This window comes from Doryrhamphus excisus, chromosome 15, assembly GCF_030265055.1.
Source record: "Doryrhamphus excisus isolate RoL2022-K1 chromosome 15, RoL_Dexc_1.0, whole genome shotgun sequence".
Lineage (NCBI taxonomy): Eukaryota > Metazoa > Chordata > Actinopteri > Syngnathiformes > Syngnathidae > Doryrhamphus > Doryrhamphus excisus.
In genome coordinates, this window is record NC_080480.1 from 9,756,104 (window position 1) to 9,773,574 (window position 17,471).

At 39.6% G+C, this 17,471-nt stretch overlaps 1 protein-coding gene and 1 long non-coding RNA gene across 3 annotated transcripts in view; one reads left to right on the forward strand and one right to left on the reverse strand.

Annotated features, from left to right (window-relative positions):
• Positions 1-4,407: 4,407 nt before the first annotated feature.
• The window catches only part of LOC131103411 (uncharacterized), a 53,421-nt gene continuing 40,357 nt past the window's right edge, over positions 4,408-17,471 (reverse strand). For both annotated transcript variants that reach the window (XR_009119606.1, XR_009119607.1), the window contains exon 4: positions 4,408-5,499. This is a non-coding gene — a long non-coding RNA (uncharacterized LOC131103411). The remainder of the gene's footprint in view (positions 5,500-17,471) is intronic.
• Positions 11,720-17,471, forward strand: part of hs3st3b1a (heparan sulfate (glucosamine) 3-O-sulfotransferase 3B1a) — a 28,002-nt gene continuing 22,250 nt past the window's right edge. The window contains exon 1 of the mRNA XM_058049674.1: positions 11,720-12,397. Within this exon, the coding sequence (XP_057905657.1) occupies positions 11,925-12,397 (473 nt within the window). The 5' untranslated portion in view covers positions 11,720-11,924. The remainder of the gene's footprint in view (positions 12,398-17,471) is intronic.

Sequence of the window (17,471 nt, forward strand, 5' to 3'; positions counted from 1 at the left end):
TGAGCTTACATTATTTCTTATGGGAAACAAGTATTCGGCTTTTTGTGTGTTTCGGTTTTCGCCGGACATTTGGATTTTGCTAGACATCAACCTCAATTTGATAGTTTCTTACAGAAGCTACATAAGGAAATCATATACACTGAACAAATGATCATATACACAGAACAAATGTAAATCAAAACCAGTAACTGATTTTAATGGAATTGACACAGAAACCAATAAAATTGTTCTTCAAGATCCCAGAACCATTATCTCACATCAGTACTTCATTGACTATTTACATTTATTTACATTTCAAACAGGTAAATTGTGAATGATAAACCAATGGAGCCGGTTATCTGGTGACAAACAAGAGATACTTATAGGAAATCATTACATGAATCACAAATCACAAAACAAAAATCTAAAGTTTGGAATGTCTTTGGATTGTAAAAGAATGGAACACGCAACAAAGGTGACACAGTATGGTGCCCGGTGTACTAGGGCACTTTTGGTTTGTAACTTTCTAACCTACTTGGAGTGAATAGTGTTATTTATTTTTCTTTCCATATTTTTGACACGTTCAAAGAAATTTGTTATTGCTTGAGGGGCTTTGCACTATTTATTTATTATTGATTGGACTGAAGACTAAGACTTTTTGTTTTGTGTTATATTGTATACTGATCTCATTAAATAAAAACATGTTCATTCAACAAGTTCTCCCTGTGCATGCCTGGGTTTTCTCTGTCCCACATTCCAAAAACATGTCAGGTTAATTGTGAGTGTGAATGGTTGTTTGTCTATATGTGTCCTGTGATTGGCTAGCGACCAGTCCAAGGTGTACCCCGCCTCTCCCCCGAAGACAGCTGGGATAGGCTCCAGCACCCCCCGCGACCCTTGTGAGGAAAAAGCGGTAGAAAATGAATGAATGAATGAATGAATGTTCATTCAACAAGTTCTCCCTGTGCATGCCTGGGTTTTCTCTGTCCCACATTCCAAAAACATGTCAGGTTAATTGTGAGTGTGAATGGTTGTTTGTCTATATGTGTCCTGTGATTGGCTAGCGACCAGTCCAAGGTGTACCCCGCCTCTCCCCCGAAGACAGCTGGGATAGGCTCCAGCACCCCCGCGACTCTCGTGAAGTCATAACTCCATTTTGGGTTACTGAGGTGAGAAACATAATTCCAAGGTTCCATTGTATATTAATCATGTACAATATTTAAGCAATACATATATATATATTTATGTATTAAAGCTAAACATTTAAAAAATATTGCAAAATATAGATTTTAATCCTAACCTTCCGTAGCTCTGATGATAAATAATAGACTTTTATGTCTAAACTTTTATGCTTTAACCACACTTCCACACAAATGTGTTCCACATAGTAAGTTAATTCACATTACATTTTTAAAGGAGACCTATTATGCTCATTTTTCAGCCCTTTGTATTGAGTGTGTTGCTATAGAACAGCTACGTACACACGCAAACCCTTTGGAGAGCTACTTGAAAAGTGGTTAGGAGCTACTGGTAACTCACAAACCACTGGTTGAGGACCCCTGACTTAACGTGTATGAAGATGTGTTTATTGAGTGCAGACAATCTTAGCACAACATTGGTATGTGGTCATTTTACGTTATTTGCAGGACTACCCATTACAAAAAAACTTGTGTAGACCCACTGATCGTGGTGGAAAAGGCTATTAGCAACTCCAGACATTGGTGAGCTTTTAATGTGCATGCATGCAGATATGGCGCTCCCTGTATGCTACACAGACAACCCCTTTTTTTGAATATTCAAAATAAACCAAACCATTACCATGATCATTACTAGGGATGAGCGAGTAGCCCACTATCTGTATCTGTTCACCGATCTAAATTATTTGTATCTGTATCTGTACTTGGAGTTTCAGGTTTAACCGGAAATTGGTGGCGCTTTCATCACATTGTTACCATGACATCACATTACATTACAATAAGTCTGAAATTGACACAGATTGTCAATGTGTATAAGTGATCTGTAGGACTTTCATCCATCCATTTTCTACCGCTTATGCTCAACAGGGTCGTGGGTATGCTGGAGCCTATCCCAGCTGGGAGAGAGGCGGGGTACACCCTGGACTGGTCGCCAGGCAATCACAGGGCACATATAGACAAACAACCATTCACACTCACATTCATACCTATGGACAGTTTGGAGTGGTCAATTAACCTAATATGCATTTTGAGAGAAAACCCAAGCACTCATGGTCGAGAATATACTAAGTCCACACAGAGATGTCCAAGCCGAGAATGGAACCCAGATCTTCCTAATCTCCTGACTGTGTGGCCTTCATGCTAAACACTCAGTCACCGTGCGACCGATTTGTAAGACTTTATTATTTACTTCATTTTTTAACTATCGGTGTGATGTTGGTAATTCATGCATACATTAAATGATGGCAAACTGCATTTTTCTATTAAAAAAATCACAGCGTTCAGTATTTCAAGCACAGTTTCCCAAATGATTTCATATCGCCAGCCAAATTAGAAGAAAAAAAATGGCAGTGACACAATGAGCCATATACAGCATTCTTGTGAAATGCACCGCGTACGAAACAAGTTTATGATTACAACGTGCATACTGCAACATATTGAGAGTGTATTATTTGACGATAGCCATGAGGCAGTGTTTGATACAGTGCAGGTGTACCAAATGTTGTGGCCAGTCAATGCGGCAGTCAATCGTTTGTTAACACTGTCTGTGTACTGCCAACTGAAAATTAACTAAATTCTTATATTGTAAGTAGCACGCCTGTTTTATGATGACTTTGTGGACAAAAAGGAGTCATGCTACCCCTGATGCATAACAGACCGCGTAAATTACAAGACAAGTTTACCAAGTACCTTTAGATACAAACTGAAATAGAGGTGAACTGAAGAAAACCTAATAAAGTTGAGGTAGTGTGACCAACGCAACACAAGCCATTTTTAACTTGCCAATTGCACCGTGTACGTGAATGAGGCTCGTTCATAACGAGTATCCGGCTCATCCCTAATCATTACCTTTTGAAACCGATTAATAACAAAAAAACTGGTTCCACTGGTGGTCTGCAGAATTGATCGTGGGTTTTTTTCAACCACTTACTAGGCAATGTTCCATTCTGTGGCATACCGTGGCATACATGCCACTACCGTTGCATTTGAAACTAGCCAACAAACCAACACAGAAGAAAAAATATTTCAAGAGTTGGGGCACACAGCAGAATATCATTATGGACCATTACCACTTTATCATTATCATTCTGCAAGAAATAACAGAAATACAGCACCATCTACCATATTTGATAGGACACTGCTCCACTTGGCCTGGGTCATTGTAAAAAGCTCTGTGTGTTGGGCCAGACTCTGCAGTGTGTCTTTAAAGGTTTATCTGTGGACATAATGAGACCTAGTGAGGCAAGGCCTAATGAAACCACGGGACTTCTGAGGAGCCAAGATATTACAGGTCTTAGGCGTCACAGTGACTGCTTTGACACACATCAAATGGCAGCAAAATGATGGTTATCACAAACACCTTTCAGACTCTAAACATAGAGCTGCTGCTGCTTCACAGCAAAGGGTTCAGGCAACGCAGCATTGTCGATGGCTTGTTCAGCGCATGGGAATAAAAAAGCCGATTAAAAAAAGGAGAGATAACAGGAGACAAGTGTGGATAAGTCATGAAATCTATTTATAAGGTGTGAGCATATGTTGGAGAAGATGGTGCTTTTGAAATTTTTCACAGGGCAGCTTTCACCACAGCTATCAACGTGGAAATTGATGACGATTGTATGCACTATGTCATAGTAAAATCTTTTTTTAACATTATTGCAAAATAAGGCAACCATTACAACACAATGGCTCCCACATTGTCAAAAGATTGTCAACTGTCACGTTGACCTAGTTTTTTTTCTTTTTTCCCACTGCTTTATACAGGCTTCTGAGAAAATTGCTTTCATGGCATTTTTTTGGAAGTGATCTGTAACCAGTGGTTAATTACTTGTAGTTAGTAGTAATTAGTTGACTGTTGGGAAAATATCCGACTATGATCAGAAGCATTAGGTAAGACTCAGGGAGAGAGGAAAAATGACCTAGATACACAATACAAGTTTGTTTAGGCAGTGTATTCCATATCATAAACCCCAAAACAATATAACAACAACAAAGAAAGAAAATACAAGGTATATAGTGACAATTACGGTTCAAAGTTTAAGTGCTCAAGGTTGTACCTGATTGAATGGCCATTCAGTGGGTGCTATTTACAAGAATATACAAGTATGCAACATGTGAGATTGGGTCGTCAGTTCATCCACATGGAGTCCAAGCCGGTCCTGGCTCTTGGCCTCCTTCGCTTAGCTTGCCATCAATTTCCTGTACCAAAACTGGCCTGTATAAACAGGGCCACATCAATTAACCAGAACAACACATGATCTGTGTTATTGGTAAGGATCTGTGTGCACACAATACTCAATTCTCAATTGCATAAAGTTCATGCTGTTCTGTTCATGCGAACCAGCCTACACAATGAGGCTGGGTGGCTAAGCTAAGTGAAGCTAATTTTAGCTTACCAGTTCTGTTCAATCTATAATATATGAAATGCCCCCAGTAGTGCTCCCACTCGCAGCAGTGGTAGTTGGTGTCTATAACGCATTTAGATGCAGCAGTGTTAAAACATATTGTTGGTTTGAAATACATTTGCAAGCCTACCTGTGCAGCAAGTGTTGATTCAAATCACCTGTTGCTAAGTGTTGTATATTAAAACATTTTATTTATACTTCATATATATATATATATATATATATATATGCACCTATAATTATATGAAAGGGTATTATTAAATAAAAATATATAGTATACAAATATATATATAAATAAATTATATTATCAATTTCACTTGGGTTACAGATCACACAGTAATGTTGCTCTACTGTGTTGTGTGTTACCGGAAGGAGAAACAGCTGTGCAGTACACAGTGTGTCAACAGTGTGCCACAAAACTATAATTACAAAACAGTCGTTGTAGCAAAGGTGATAAAGAAGTGCCAATATTTAACAATTTAACCTTTTAAAATAAATTTAATTGCATCAAACTATTTTCTATACCACTTATACTCACTAGCGTTGCGGGCATGCTGGAGCTTAACCCAGTTGACTATAAAATAATATTCTGTGGGCTGATAAAAAACAAGTTACAGACCACAAATGGCCCCAAACCATGCTTTGAATATCCCTGTTATCGAGATATGCCTGGCTGTGGGGCAGCATAAGCATGAGAATATGTGCTTGTATTTCACAATGCTGGGTAGATGTTACATTGACTCATGGAATCACATTTAGTTAAAAGAAAAAAAGGTAGCCAATGTACAGTATTTGGAAAAAAGCCATCAGTCGGATGTTTTCTCCAAACAATCACAACTTGACATTGAAAGTGAGGATGCTGCCATTGGAGACAAGACGATCACAATGCGCTGATGTGATGTAACTTTGACATTTCATGGGATCTGGAAGACAGATGGTGCAAGATTTATGAATTAAGGCAAGTGACTACTCCAACATTTCCCCCAAAGGCTGCCATGTACCCACTTGTAATGATGCTGATTTAAAAGGCAGGACTAATTGTTATACACAGTGGGAAAAGTAAAATGCTCATGGAGACACCCTTAAAATATTGTTGCACTGGCTGGGGATGCGGGGCAAAAGGTTTGGGTTGGACTCCACCAAAATGAGCAATCGTCACAAATCAAACATCATCAGAGCTCTTCATATACAGTATATGATATATTATCCCTCCACAGCCAGACCATTGGGAGGTCTCACATTAGTTTCACAAACTACCCGAGTTTATGGCACCAACAATAATAGCTAACTAGGTTTTAGTCAGGCGTGTTGCAAAAATAACCCAACCACCATATTTCTGAGATTGGAAATCCAGGAAACAGAAAATGGAACTGTTCCACAAGATTTACTTTGAGCTGTTTAGTCAATCGCACCTGGATAAAAACAGGCTATTTTTTTAAATGGCCGACACCCTATTTTTGGGCCAGGAGGTCTGAGAAGCAGGACCCAAAAAATGGCATAAAACATAAGCCTCTTCCACAGGTTGGATTTTCAGTTGATTTTCAGAGTTAGCATACCAGTATAAATGTTTGTTTGTTCTTTTCAAGGTTGCTGCAATCCTATTTGGAGGGCAAAAGGTCCAGAAAACTACCCCATGCTCTCACCGAATTCCTGGCAGGACCCCAAAATGGCCAAAATTACCAGAAGAGTTCTTTTCAAAAACCTCCCACAATCTCAGTGAGGTCCTGGCAGGTTATTTTAGCTTAGTAGCATGGCCCCTATTGGGGACAGGAGTTCCACAAAACATCCCAAACTCTCAATGACAGGGGTGCCCATGCCGTCGATCACGATCGACTGGTCGATCGCAAAGGCATTGTGGGCAGATCGCATGGCATTGAAAAAAAAGTTGGCGCCCGCCATCGTCCATCCTCACAATGACATCTGACCTGACCTTTGTCTGACACACGGGTCACTGCGCATGCGCATACAACCGCGCTAAGTATTGCAAAACTCTTGCAAGCTAGCGAGTAAGAAAGGGGATAAAAATAATTGGAAAAGCTGGACCAAGTAAAAAGCCAAAGACCTACCACTATCATACGGAGTGGGAGGAGGACTTCTTTTTCACAATGTAATTTTCGAAGTGCATTTGCCTCATCTGTCAGTCTACAATTGCTTTACTGAAGAAGGAAAATGTGGAGCGCCATTTTCCGACTGTTCATCAAAACTATGACACCGAGTTCCCCCGAAAAGCGAGGTGAGAAGAAGAAAAGTGAAGAAACTACACTCCCAGCTGTCCGGACAGCAGTCATTTTGCACACAGCTAACTTCACTATGCATCCCTGGCTGATTTCATTCAGTGCAAGTCATCAGAGTAAGGTAATGAAAAAAAAATGTACAGAGTTGTATTGTGCAATATAGGTTGATGCAGTAATGGAAGGTACACCAGCATATATTGTACATATAAAAATAATTCTCAATATATTTATAAATAATGTGTTTTTGTATTTTTACGAGGTGGTAGATCATTTTGACTCGGTCATGTCATAAGTAACTCTCAGGCTGAAAAAGTGTGTGCTCAATGATGTCCCAGCAGAACCCATTTGACCCATCTTCCAGATCTGTAGTGACTTAAAAAAATCCAGACTACTGCTACAGCCCCCTGTTTGGGAAAAGATTTTCATCCGCCTCCTTGATGACTGCTGCCACATTTGTGGTCTTTCTTCTTGGTAATTATTATTTTACAGGCTGGAACCAAATGCAATAATCATCCTCTCATCCCAATTACTTTGGATTTGAGGAATGCAGAAAGCATCAGTGCCAGGGAGTGTCGATGACTGAGCGACCTTACTTGCCTCAACCCTGAGCTGAACTATACATAAAGAGCTGCTTGCAGTCTGTAATTTTTTGCAACAGCCTCTTATCATGTTTGTTCTCTGTCTTCCTTCTCCATGCTCAAAAACAGGCTTTAGCTCTGACACTCAACTACAAGAGGATACATGCAACAGACTTGACAACTGATTGGGACCTGTGTAAAAACTACTTATCTAAAAGACATGAAGCATTTCTAATGGTTGAGGTTCTTCAAAGAAATCATGTGACTTCATTCATAGTTACTTTTTGAATCCAATCGGTCATACTTTCAGAAAACATGCATGTTGCCCTCCTTGGAGTGACCCTGCCTTTGTGGTTCGACAGGGACAGGGGAGGCCAGGGAATTGGGACCACATAGCCTTGTCTAAGACCCTCAGTGAAGGCAAGAAATGACAGTGTGTGGCTGCTGTCCCTCTGTATACCTATACTTTTTCAGGTAGTCTAAATGAAATTAAATGAAATTGAGAGGTTCAAATACATGAAAGGCAGGTCGACGGGGTGAACAAAATACCAGAAACAGCATGATGACATGAAGTACTTCATACAACACATTAAGGAAACACCGAAATCCGACCAGAACTCAGCTCAGGACACGAAGTCGGGGGTGAGTCGCTGTTGACGGACTTCACTGCTCATGGGGGTGTCATACAACTTTATGTAAAAAAAAAAATCCAAACTATCCCTTTAAAGGAACGCATTATTCTCACTTACGTACATCAACTTCCACATCCCAAGAGACTCTGGTGGGGGAAGGAGTTGCAGCCATCCTTATATATATACCGCAAACCTCAACATCAGACATTTGCTTTGAATGTATGAACATTTGAATGAACATTTGAATGAACATAAGCACTTGTTTTTATGTATCACCTCTCTGGCCCATATTACGGTTTGGACCTGATTTGCCGGAATTCCTTTCCATTCCACTCCTTTGTGGAACCATCTCCCACACCACCTTCTTGTTTTGGCTATTTTGGTTTTGGTTATTTCTTGAATTCAACTCAGTTCAATGGTTTTTGTCACCTTCTTTATCAAAATGCTAGCACTTGAACTGAATTAAAAACACTCTCCAGCATACCCCCGCGACCCTAATGAGGATAAGTAGTATAGAAAATGGATGGGACATGTTTAAAGCAGTTTTGCTTTCAAATTATTTAAAACCTTTTAAGCCTATAAAGTAACACAATTGAGCTCATATTTGTCAACAAGGATTTATACCTTTAAAGTGCATCATCGGGATTAGCGTCGTCACTTTAAGAAATGGCAATGGAGGACACCCACTTGCCATTACATCAACTCTTATTCCACTAAAATCATCAAAAAGCGTGTGCAAAAAGTAAAAAGGTTTGTTAAAGAAATGGGTCAGCTGTTCATTGCTCACCGGCTTTTGAACGTGTGTGAGATTTGGCAGCTAAGGTCATGTGAGGTTTCCTGCCTTCATGTTCAGGAAGGACAGCAAGCAAGGGATAAAAGCAAGCAAGGGATAAAAGCGTTTCTGCAGGATAAAGACAGGAAATCCTCTCAGGTTGTATACCCAGTTAGCACTGCTGCACAGCATTTATAGACATTTTAAATGGCCTTAGCTACAGCTAAAGACCTTAAGGAAGTCCAGGCTGTGTCTTGAGCTGCGTCTTGGCACACCTGATAACCCTGCCATTAGGAGCAGAGGGCTTTGGTTTGGTCCTGCTGTTGTTAGGATTTGTTTGCTTATTGTGGGATAGATGAGATCATCCACTCAGACCTTTTAGGCCTCTTAAGATCTCTTGACATCTGACATAGCAGAGGTACACCATCATGTGCCTTTATGAGTTTAGGATTCCACAACTATAAAGCCATTAAAAACTAGAAATAAGGAAGTAACAGCGTGGTGTCCTATTTTTGATAGGACCAGACTTAATTGCCGGTACAATAATCCCATAATCCATAATCAGAACACCGGGTACTGTTGTGGCCATTACCCAGGCAAAGCTGCAACTCAACTCTGAAACCCCATATCACTTCCTGTCAGCCACACACCCTGTATTTCTGAAGTCATAAACAGGTTATGCATGCTCTAACTGCAAAAATATTCCATTTATAAATAAGGAATCCTAATCCACAGGAATGTACTATTCACGGTCGGTTCTGGAACTTATTAACCATGATAAACAAGAGATTACCATATGTAATGTACCTATGTATCTTCAAGCTGCGAATGACAAGTCAGTGATGATCATTTGGAACTTAGTCTATCAAGTCTATTAGCAATGCAATAACTGAAATAAATGTTTAAATGTATAAATACTTTGAGTTAATTATCCATATAACGCAAGTACTTTTTAACCAAATTTCTGTCTTATAGTCATAAAAAAATGATTGGGATTTTTTGTGCCAACGGTAAATTGAATTACAGTCAAAAGGAAGTGCTGAAAATTAATTAAAGTGTCACAGACGTGGAACTGAAGGAACTGTGTCATTCATTTCACACACTGCATTGAGCAGTTCATATTTATATTCTTTATGCTAAGTTTCATGATTTCTGCTCCATTGCGTACTACACTCTGTTTTATGCATATGTGGCTAAGAGGGCACTCATGCAAACTCGGGTCTTTCAAAATGACCAAGACCAAGTGCCACTGAATCACAAATGTTGTGTTCCATTTCAGTCTAATTGCAGTGTTTTCTGCATGGTCAAAATGTTTTCCAGTTGCAGACGAGTCAACAAAACGGTGAGAAGTATTTATCTCTGTCCTTAAAATGAGCCAGCACAAGTCCGCAATTAATTATTCAAGCAGGCCTTTTTGTCGCCTGTTTTCAAGCTACAGAAGAAGAATGTGTGTAGATCTAAACTCAAGAGTCGTCAACCTTTGGATGATGCTTTTTTTGATACAGCTCGTATTGGATATCGTAAGTTGTGCAGGTGTACCTAATTTATTGACCCATGAGTGTACATCTCATAGAAGTCTGAGGGATGAGATAAGGGGCTTAGATGAAGGGGGCTGGGTTGTCTCTGGTGAAACGTTGACTGACATGGCTGCTCAGGGGGTAATCCTGGTAATCCTCTGATAGCTCAGGGGTGCACTGGAGCGGGAGGCCTTTGACCCCACCTAGAGACAACGTGCCAACAAACACACACACACACTCCAGATATCAACTTTACAACTCAAAGTCACACGTCCTCGCTGTGACTTCCAGTGGCTGAAACCACACCCAGACAGAAGTGAACCAACTGCTGTTTATGGCTGGCTAAGATGTGCTAATATTTCAGCTGTGCTCATGTACAAGTGCATGTTGACATTGTGTGGACGATCAATTGACAGGAATTATGACGCCTCCACAGCTCGTAACACAACACAGGGAATTGTGTCAAGTTGTTTAAGAAAATGTGCTAACAAGAAAGGACTGTAAGAAGAGCAATAATATATTAATAATAATATATTAATAATAATATACAAAAGAGGTATAATAGTAATATAAGAAATGTACTGTACATATACATGCAGTGTCTGGCCATCTAGACATTTCTAGATGTAACAACCTATTGCCATCCCTATGTAAGTAATGCACTACATTTACATGCAGTCAATATTCAAGTTAGAAAAGGCCCAAGGGTAATATTTGGGTTTTTAAAAAACAGAATATTCCGGTTATTGGTGTTTACATGGCCATGTGCAACCGGTTTATTGTTAACATTCCAGTTATGATGGGGTTATTTGACTGCATGTAAATATATACATATATATATATATATATATATATATATATATATATATACATATATATATATATATATATATATATATATATATATATATATATATATATATATATATATATATATATATATATATACACATGCGTACACACACACACACACATATATATATACGTATATATATATATATATATATACACACACACACATATATACGTATATATATATATATATATATATACACACACACACACACACACACACACACACACACACACACACACATAAATTACAATTTTAAATAGTCGTAATATCTATTGTACCCCTATACTGGTGGAACTAATGTTACTTCCAAAATAAAAGCCGCCCACCTTGAGACAGTTGAATATTTGTCTGATTTCTAGTTAAAGTGATATTAAATATGCACCTAATACCCTAAACGTCGTTCTGTCTATATGATGGGTAATTGTAATGGTGTTTCACTAAATAGGAGGCAACACTGGGATGTACATAATCAACGGTTGTTTTACTTTGAAGGGCAATCTGCTGTTGTGGTTTGACGGTATTGCCTGGCGCTGACAACTTGCCTTGTGCTTGTGAGCAGCCACACGCTGCAAAGCGAGTGATGGGAGCTCACCGTCTACACTTTCTTCTATTCAAATGTTTTTAGAGTGTAGCTATACGGATGTTCATCCATGCACAATGCGCATGGAATGTCCTTAGCGGTTGTTTTGGATGGATTTAAGTCCATGAGTGAGGCGCACTTTAGCAAGATGCCCACCACCTGGAATGTAACCTGCTCCTATGGAATATAGTCCAGTCCTCCACAGTCTCCATGTTGTACCATCATCCCACCTGAAGAACAAACTTTTTGTCTTCTGCATTATGCTCACCCTGTGGGTCTACATGATCTACTGTTGTGTCGGCTACAGTTCCACCATACCCAGTCTGCGGGCTTACACCGCCCGCACCGAGCCCCAAGTCTCCTCCATGGGGCCGTCAAGAGACTTGCTGAATAACGACAACGACTTGGACAGCAGAGGGGACGACTGGGAGGACGTGAGGACCGAAAATGATACTAGCAACAATAATGTCATGTCGGCTTTCCTGAATGAATCGGAGACTAAAAAGTTGCCCCAGGCTATCATCATTGGGGTGAAGAAAGGAGGAACGCGCGCCCTGCTGGAGTTCCTGCGGCTACATCCTGACGTCCGAGCGGCCGGAGCTGAGCCACACTTCTTTGACCGCAACTACGACAAGGGACTGGAGTGGTACAAGTGAGGAACATTTGTATTACCTCCAGCTCATTCTACTGTATGTTCATCCCACTATAATCCTAGACCACTGGTTTCCAAACTTTTCACAGTCGGGTTCCCATTCAGGCATCTGACTGGAAATTATGTACCCCCTCCCGCACACTTAGAACATAAACCACACAATGAAACATATTTTATAAACTGTATTATATCATATGTTATGATATATATTTAAAAAAAAACGTGTTTCTTGTTATCAACTGCACACATAGTCTACAAATTTAAAACGCAGAGGGTTTTAGAGGGGTAAATATCTCCTGGCAGGTTTGTCTTCTATTTGGTGGGTTTATTTATTAAGATTTAATTGGTAACAAGCTATTGTAAGATGTGGTGAACTTATCTTCATGGTCTCTTGCTGTGCCTTGGTCTGCAACAACATGGAAATAATCAGTGCAATGCAACTAATGTTACATGTAACATTCAACGTGAGGCTTAGGGTATGACTGAGCCGAATTAACATATGAGCACACACAGTATATAGCATTAGATTATTCAGCAAGCAAATATGTACAGCACCATTTGTTAAACCTCACCTCTGTGCACTTACACACAGAAATAACATTTGTGAACAGGGCAGAGGTGAAAATAAGAACAGAAAATATACATCTATCTGTGCAGCTTTGGAGAAGGTCATACACGCAAGTCTCAATTTATATCACACATAGTGTGTTAAAGGACCGCTGAAAAAGTTGCGGCCATGCTCGAAGACACACGTGCAAAATCGGAGGGCTTTCTAACATAGTCAGTGCATCCATTCAACAAACTAATGACAAGATCAGAAAACACACTAATTAGCCACAGCACCATGTCAAAATACCAGCTCTCATTTCACACACAAATGTAAATTAAATTGAAAAATTGTCACGATGAAACACTTTCAGTGCACAATGTCATTGTCAAACATACTTATTTGTTCCTCTAATGCACACAAAACAATGAACCACTTCATGCTGTCACCTTTCTAATTATCTTTAATTTGAGGGGTACAGTAGGTACACCAATCTAATGACATCCAATACAACAGCTGTTTAACCAGTACGTATACGTGATTGTGATTGTAGTTTGCAATGAGAGAGGTGTCTCCAATATTTTGTGCCCAGTAACAAAATCAATGCAGTGTAGAATGTCAATCATATACTGTATATCACAAAACAACATTATATAACAAGGCTGTGTCAATCAAAACTCTGACCTAATTGTTTCAGGGACATATAGTAAACTAAAGACTAGGGACCACCTTGACTGTCACTATAATTCACATTTTGCATATCATGTCAATTCAAGGCTCTGCCATAGCCTTAAACTTTAACTTCACCACATGAGTCAAAGTAATAAAGTCATAAATTAAGATGAAGAAGCACAATGTTTCTTTTTAAGCACCTACTTTAAAAAAGATCCTGAGTATGACAGGAGCACTTTTTGGGGAATTTCGCCATCATTCACAGCCCTTATGACCACATTTCTTTAGCTTTTCTGTGCATTCTACATTCTAAAGACAGAAAAAAATAGCATGTGGAAGTTAATAATGCACTAATAGGACCCGCCTACTTTTCAACTTAATTTCGGGTAGTGGTAAGTGAAAAAAGTTGCACCACTGCAATTCTTCATTTGTTGTGATACAATCTCTTGGCGGAATGTCCTCCTTGCCATATATATGTGAAGGCTTTCTATCGAAGTTAACACTGTATTCCACTCAGTGCAGCAGAAACACTCAGTTTCTGTCAGCATGACTTGACAAGGTCCACGTTTACAGAGTCATGCTGGTCCTGACTCTCTCATCACCCAACGCTACAGTCTAAAATCTGTGGCTCATTCTCTGTATTTTCAGGCTCTGTTAAGAGTTAAGGTTCTGGATCCTCATTTTGTCCAAAAGTAGTCGTTGACAGCGGTAATGTTTATTCATTCATTCATTTTCTACCGCTTATCCTCATAAGGGTCGCAGGCGTGCTGGAGCCTAACCCAGCAGCGTACACCCTGGACTGGTTGCCAGCCAATCACAGGGCACATAAAGACAAAAATACAGCGAAGATACAGCAAAACACTAAATATTGCATTTTGTCATGCAGGTACCTGTTACTGCATTGTCAGAGTATGTATATAAAACCATAAAACACTGTTGGAGGTTCTCTTTACAGTTGAAACAGATGTGTCCCACTTAACCCAAACCAGAGATCATGGATCAGCTGGTTCCAGTATGCTTGCTTCTCTTCCTAGAATTATGACACAAACACATCAATTCCACCCTTAAAAAGATACTAGGTATAAGTTTGGTCTCCTGAACTCACAGAGGTGAGTCCAATTATATCTTGTACCCAGGTATCTTGAGGTATCTTGTACCCACTCAAACGGAAGGTTGTCAGCATGTGTTCTTTCTTGTCATGTTTTTCTTTTTCTGTTTATTGGCGGTTGGCAAACAACTTTCGGTGTGCATTACCGCCATCTGTGGAACATAAACTAAACACTTCTATACTTTATTCACAAGTCTAGTTTTTCTTTAAAAAGAATATATATATATATATACGTATATGTATAAAACATTTCCCTAGTTTAATTACAAAATATTAACAAGATTGAATTTTATCATTTCCTGTTTAAATTTATCCGGGGTGCGTTCTTTCAGCGCATGTTCAGATATGATGTCACATACAGCTTGAGACGTTCCTCAGTTTTAAAAATGGAGGAGAGCAATCAGCACTGGACTGCTGCGGAAAGTTTGTTTTTGATCCAAACAAAATTTCAAGACTGGACGAATGAAAAACTCGCAATAATAAGGAGTTATTCCAACAAGTGAAAGAAAAACTTGGGGAAGCCGGTATCACGTGATGTTGATGTTTATGCTTTACTGTGCATGTCCCATTGACTATTCTGTTTGATTATAGCGGCACATTTAGACAGGAGATTGGAATATTGCATTCCTGGTATATCATTGTTTTCGGAAAAATCATTTGGAAAGATTCCATTTGGAAAGAGGAAAAACTAAACTTTTATTCATTTGTATGGCTTTTTAGGATTTTTCAACCGGATTGAAGGACTTTAACAATGCAAGAGGTTTTCAAGCAATGACTTTATAGAGTACAAGTGTGACACTGAATGGGTATCATATGGGAACTTGGTACCCCTCTGTACCTCTCTCTATGTACCCCTCTATGTTCAGTACCGAAAAACAAAATTCTGAAAATAAGGAGTGTTGTATATGATATTACAGTAAACCTCGGATATATCGGATTCAATTGTTCCCACTGGTTTTGTCCGATATAAGCGAAATCCGTTATATGCGTATACCGGAAAATGTCCGTTTTACGCATATATCGGATTTATATCCGGTATATGCGTAAATCGGATTTTATCCGTTATAAAAAGGCACTTCCTTGACTACGTACCTGAACTGGGCAATGAAAAGAGACGTAAGGTAATGAGAATTTAACTTTATTGGACTCTGAGCATAACAAATTGTTAATTAAGCTAGGCCCTGTTACACCCGTCAGGCCTACGTTATTTCCAATAGTGAGGTTAAGATCTCATTCACTGCTGTGCTAGTATTATTGACGTCACTCACTTTTATATTTGTCCTAAATCTGGAGCCAGGAGAAAGACAATAGCCAGTGACATCAACAAGATTAGCATAACGATGCGGCCATCCGATATACAGTGCATCCGGGAAGTATTCACAGAGCTTCACTTTTTCTACATTTTGTCATGTTACAGCCTCATTCCAAACTGTATTAAATTAATCTCTTACCTCAAAATTCTACACAAAATACTCCATTATGACAATGTGAAAAAAGTTTTTTTTGACATGTTTTGAATTTATTAAAAATAGAAAACAAAAAAATCACATTTACATAAGTATTCACAGCCTTTGCTTAATACTTTGTTGATCCACCTTTGACAGCAATTACAGCCTCAAGTCTTTTTGAATATGATCCCACAAGTTTAGCACACCTATCTTTAGGCAGTTTTGCCCATTCTTCTTTGCAATAAGTCTCAAGCTCCATCAGGTTGGATGGGAGACGTCTGTGCACAGCCATTTTCAGATCTCTCCAGAGATGTTCGGTCGGATTCAAGTCTGGACTCTGGCTGGGCCACTCCAGGACATTCACGGAGTGGTTCTGAAGCCAATCTTTTGAGATCTTGGCTGTGTGCTTCGGGTCGTTGACCTCAGGCTGGGGCGAAGGTTCATTTTTCAGCAGGACAAGAGCGCTCTGGAGCAGGTTTTCATCCAGGATATCTCTATATATTGCTGCATTCATTTTTCCTTCTATCCTGACTAGTCTGAAAAACATCCCCACAGCATGATGCTGCCACCACCATGCTTCACTGTAGGGATGGTATTGGCCTGGTGATGAGCAGTGCCTGGTTTCTTCCAAACATGGCGCCTGGCATTCACACCAAAGAGTTCAATCTTTGTCTCATCAGACCAGAGAATTTTGTTTCTCATGGTCTGAGAGTCATTCAGGTGCTTTTTGGCAAATTCCAGACGGGCTGCCATGTTCCTTTTACTAAGGAGTGGCTTTCGTCTGGCCACTCTACCATACAGGCCTGATTGGTGGCCTTGGTCACCTCCCTGACTAAGGCCCTTCTTCCCCGATCGCTCAGTTTAGAAGGCCGGCCAGCTCTAGGAAGAGTCCTGGTGGTTCCAAACGTCTTCCATTTACGAATAATGGAGGCCACTGTGCTCATTGGAACCTTCAAAGCAGCAGAAATTTTTCTGTATCCTTCCCCAGATTTGTGCCTCAAGACAATCCTGTCTCGCAGGTCTACAGACAGTTCTTTTGACTTCATGCTTGGTGTTTGTGCTCTGACATGCACAGTCAACTGTGGGACCTTATATAGACAGGTGTGTGCCTTTCCAAATCATGTCCAATCAACTGAATTTACTGCAGGTGGACTACAATTAAGCTGTAGAAAGATCTCAAGGATGATCTGTGGAAAAAAGATGCACCTGAGCTCAATTTTGAGCTTCATGGCAAAGGCTGTGAATACTTATGTAAATGTGATTTCTTAGTTTTCTATTTTTAATAAATTCAAAAAAAGT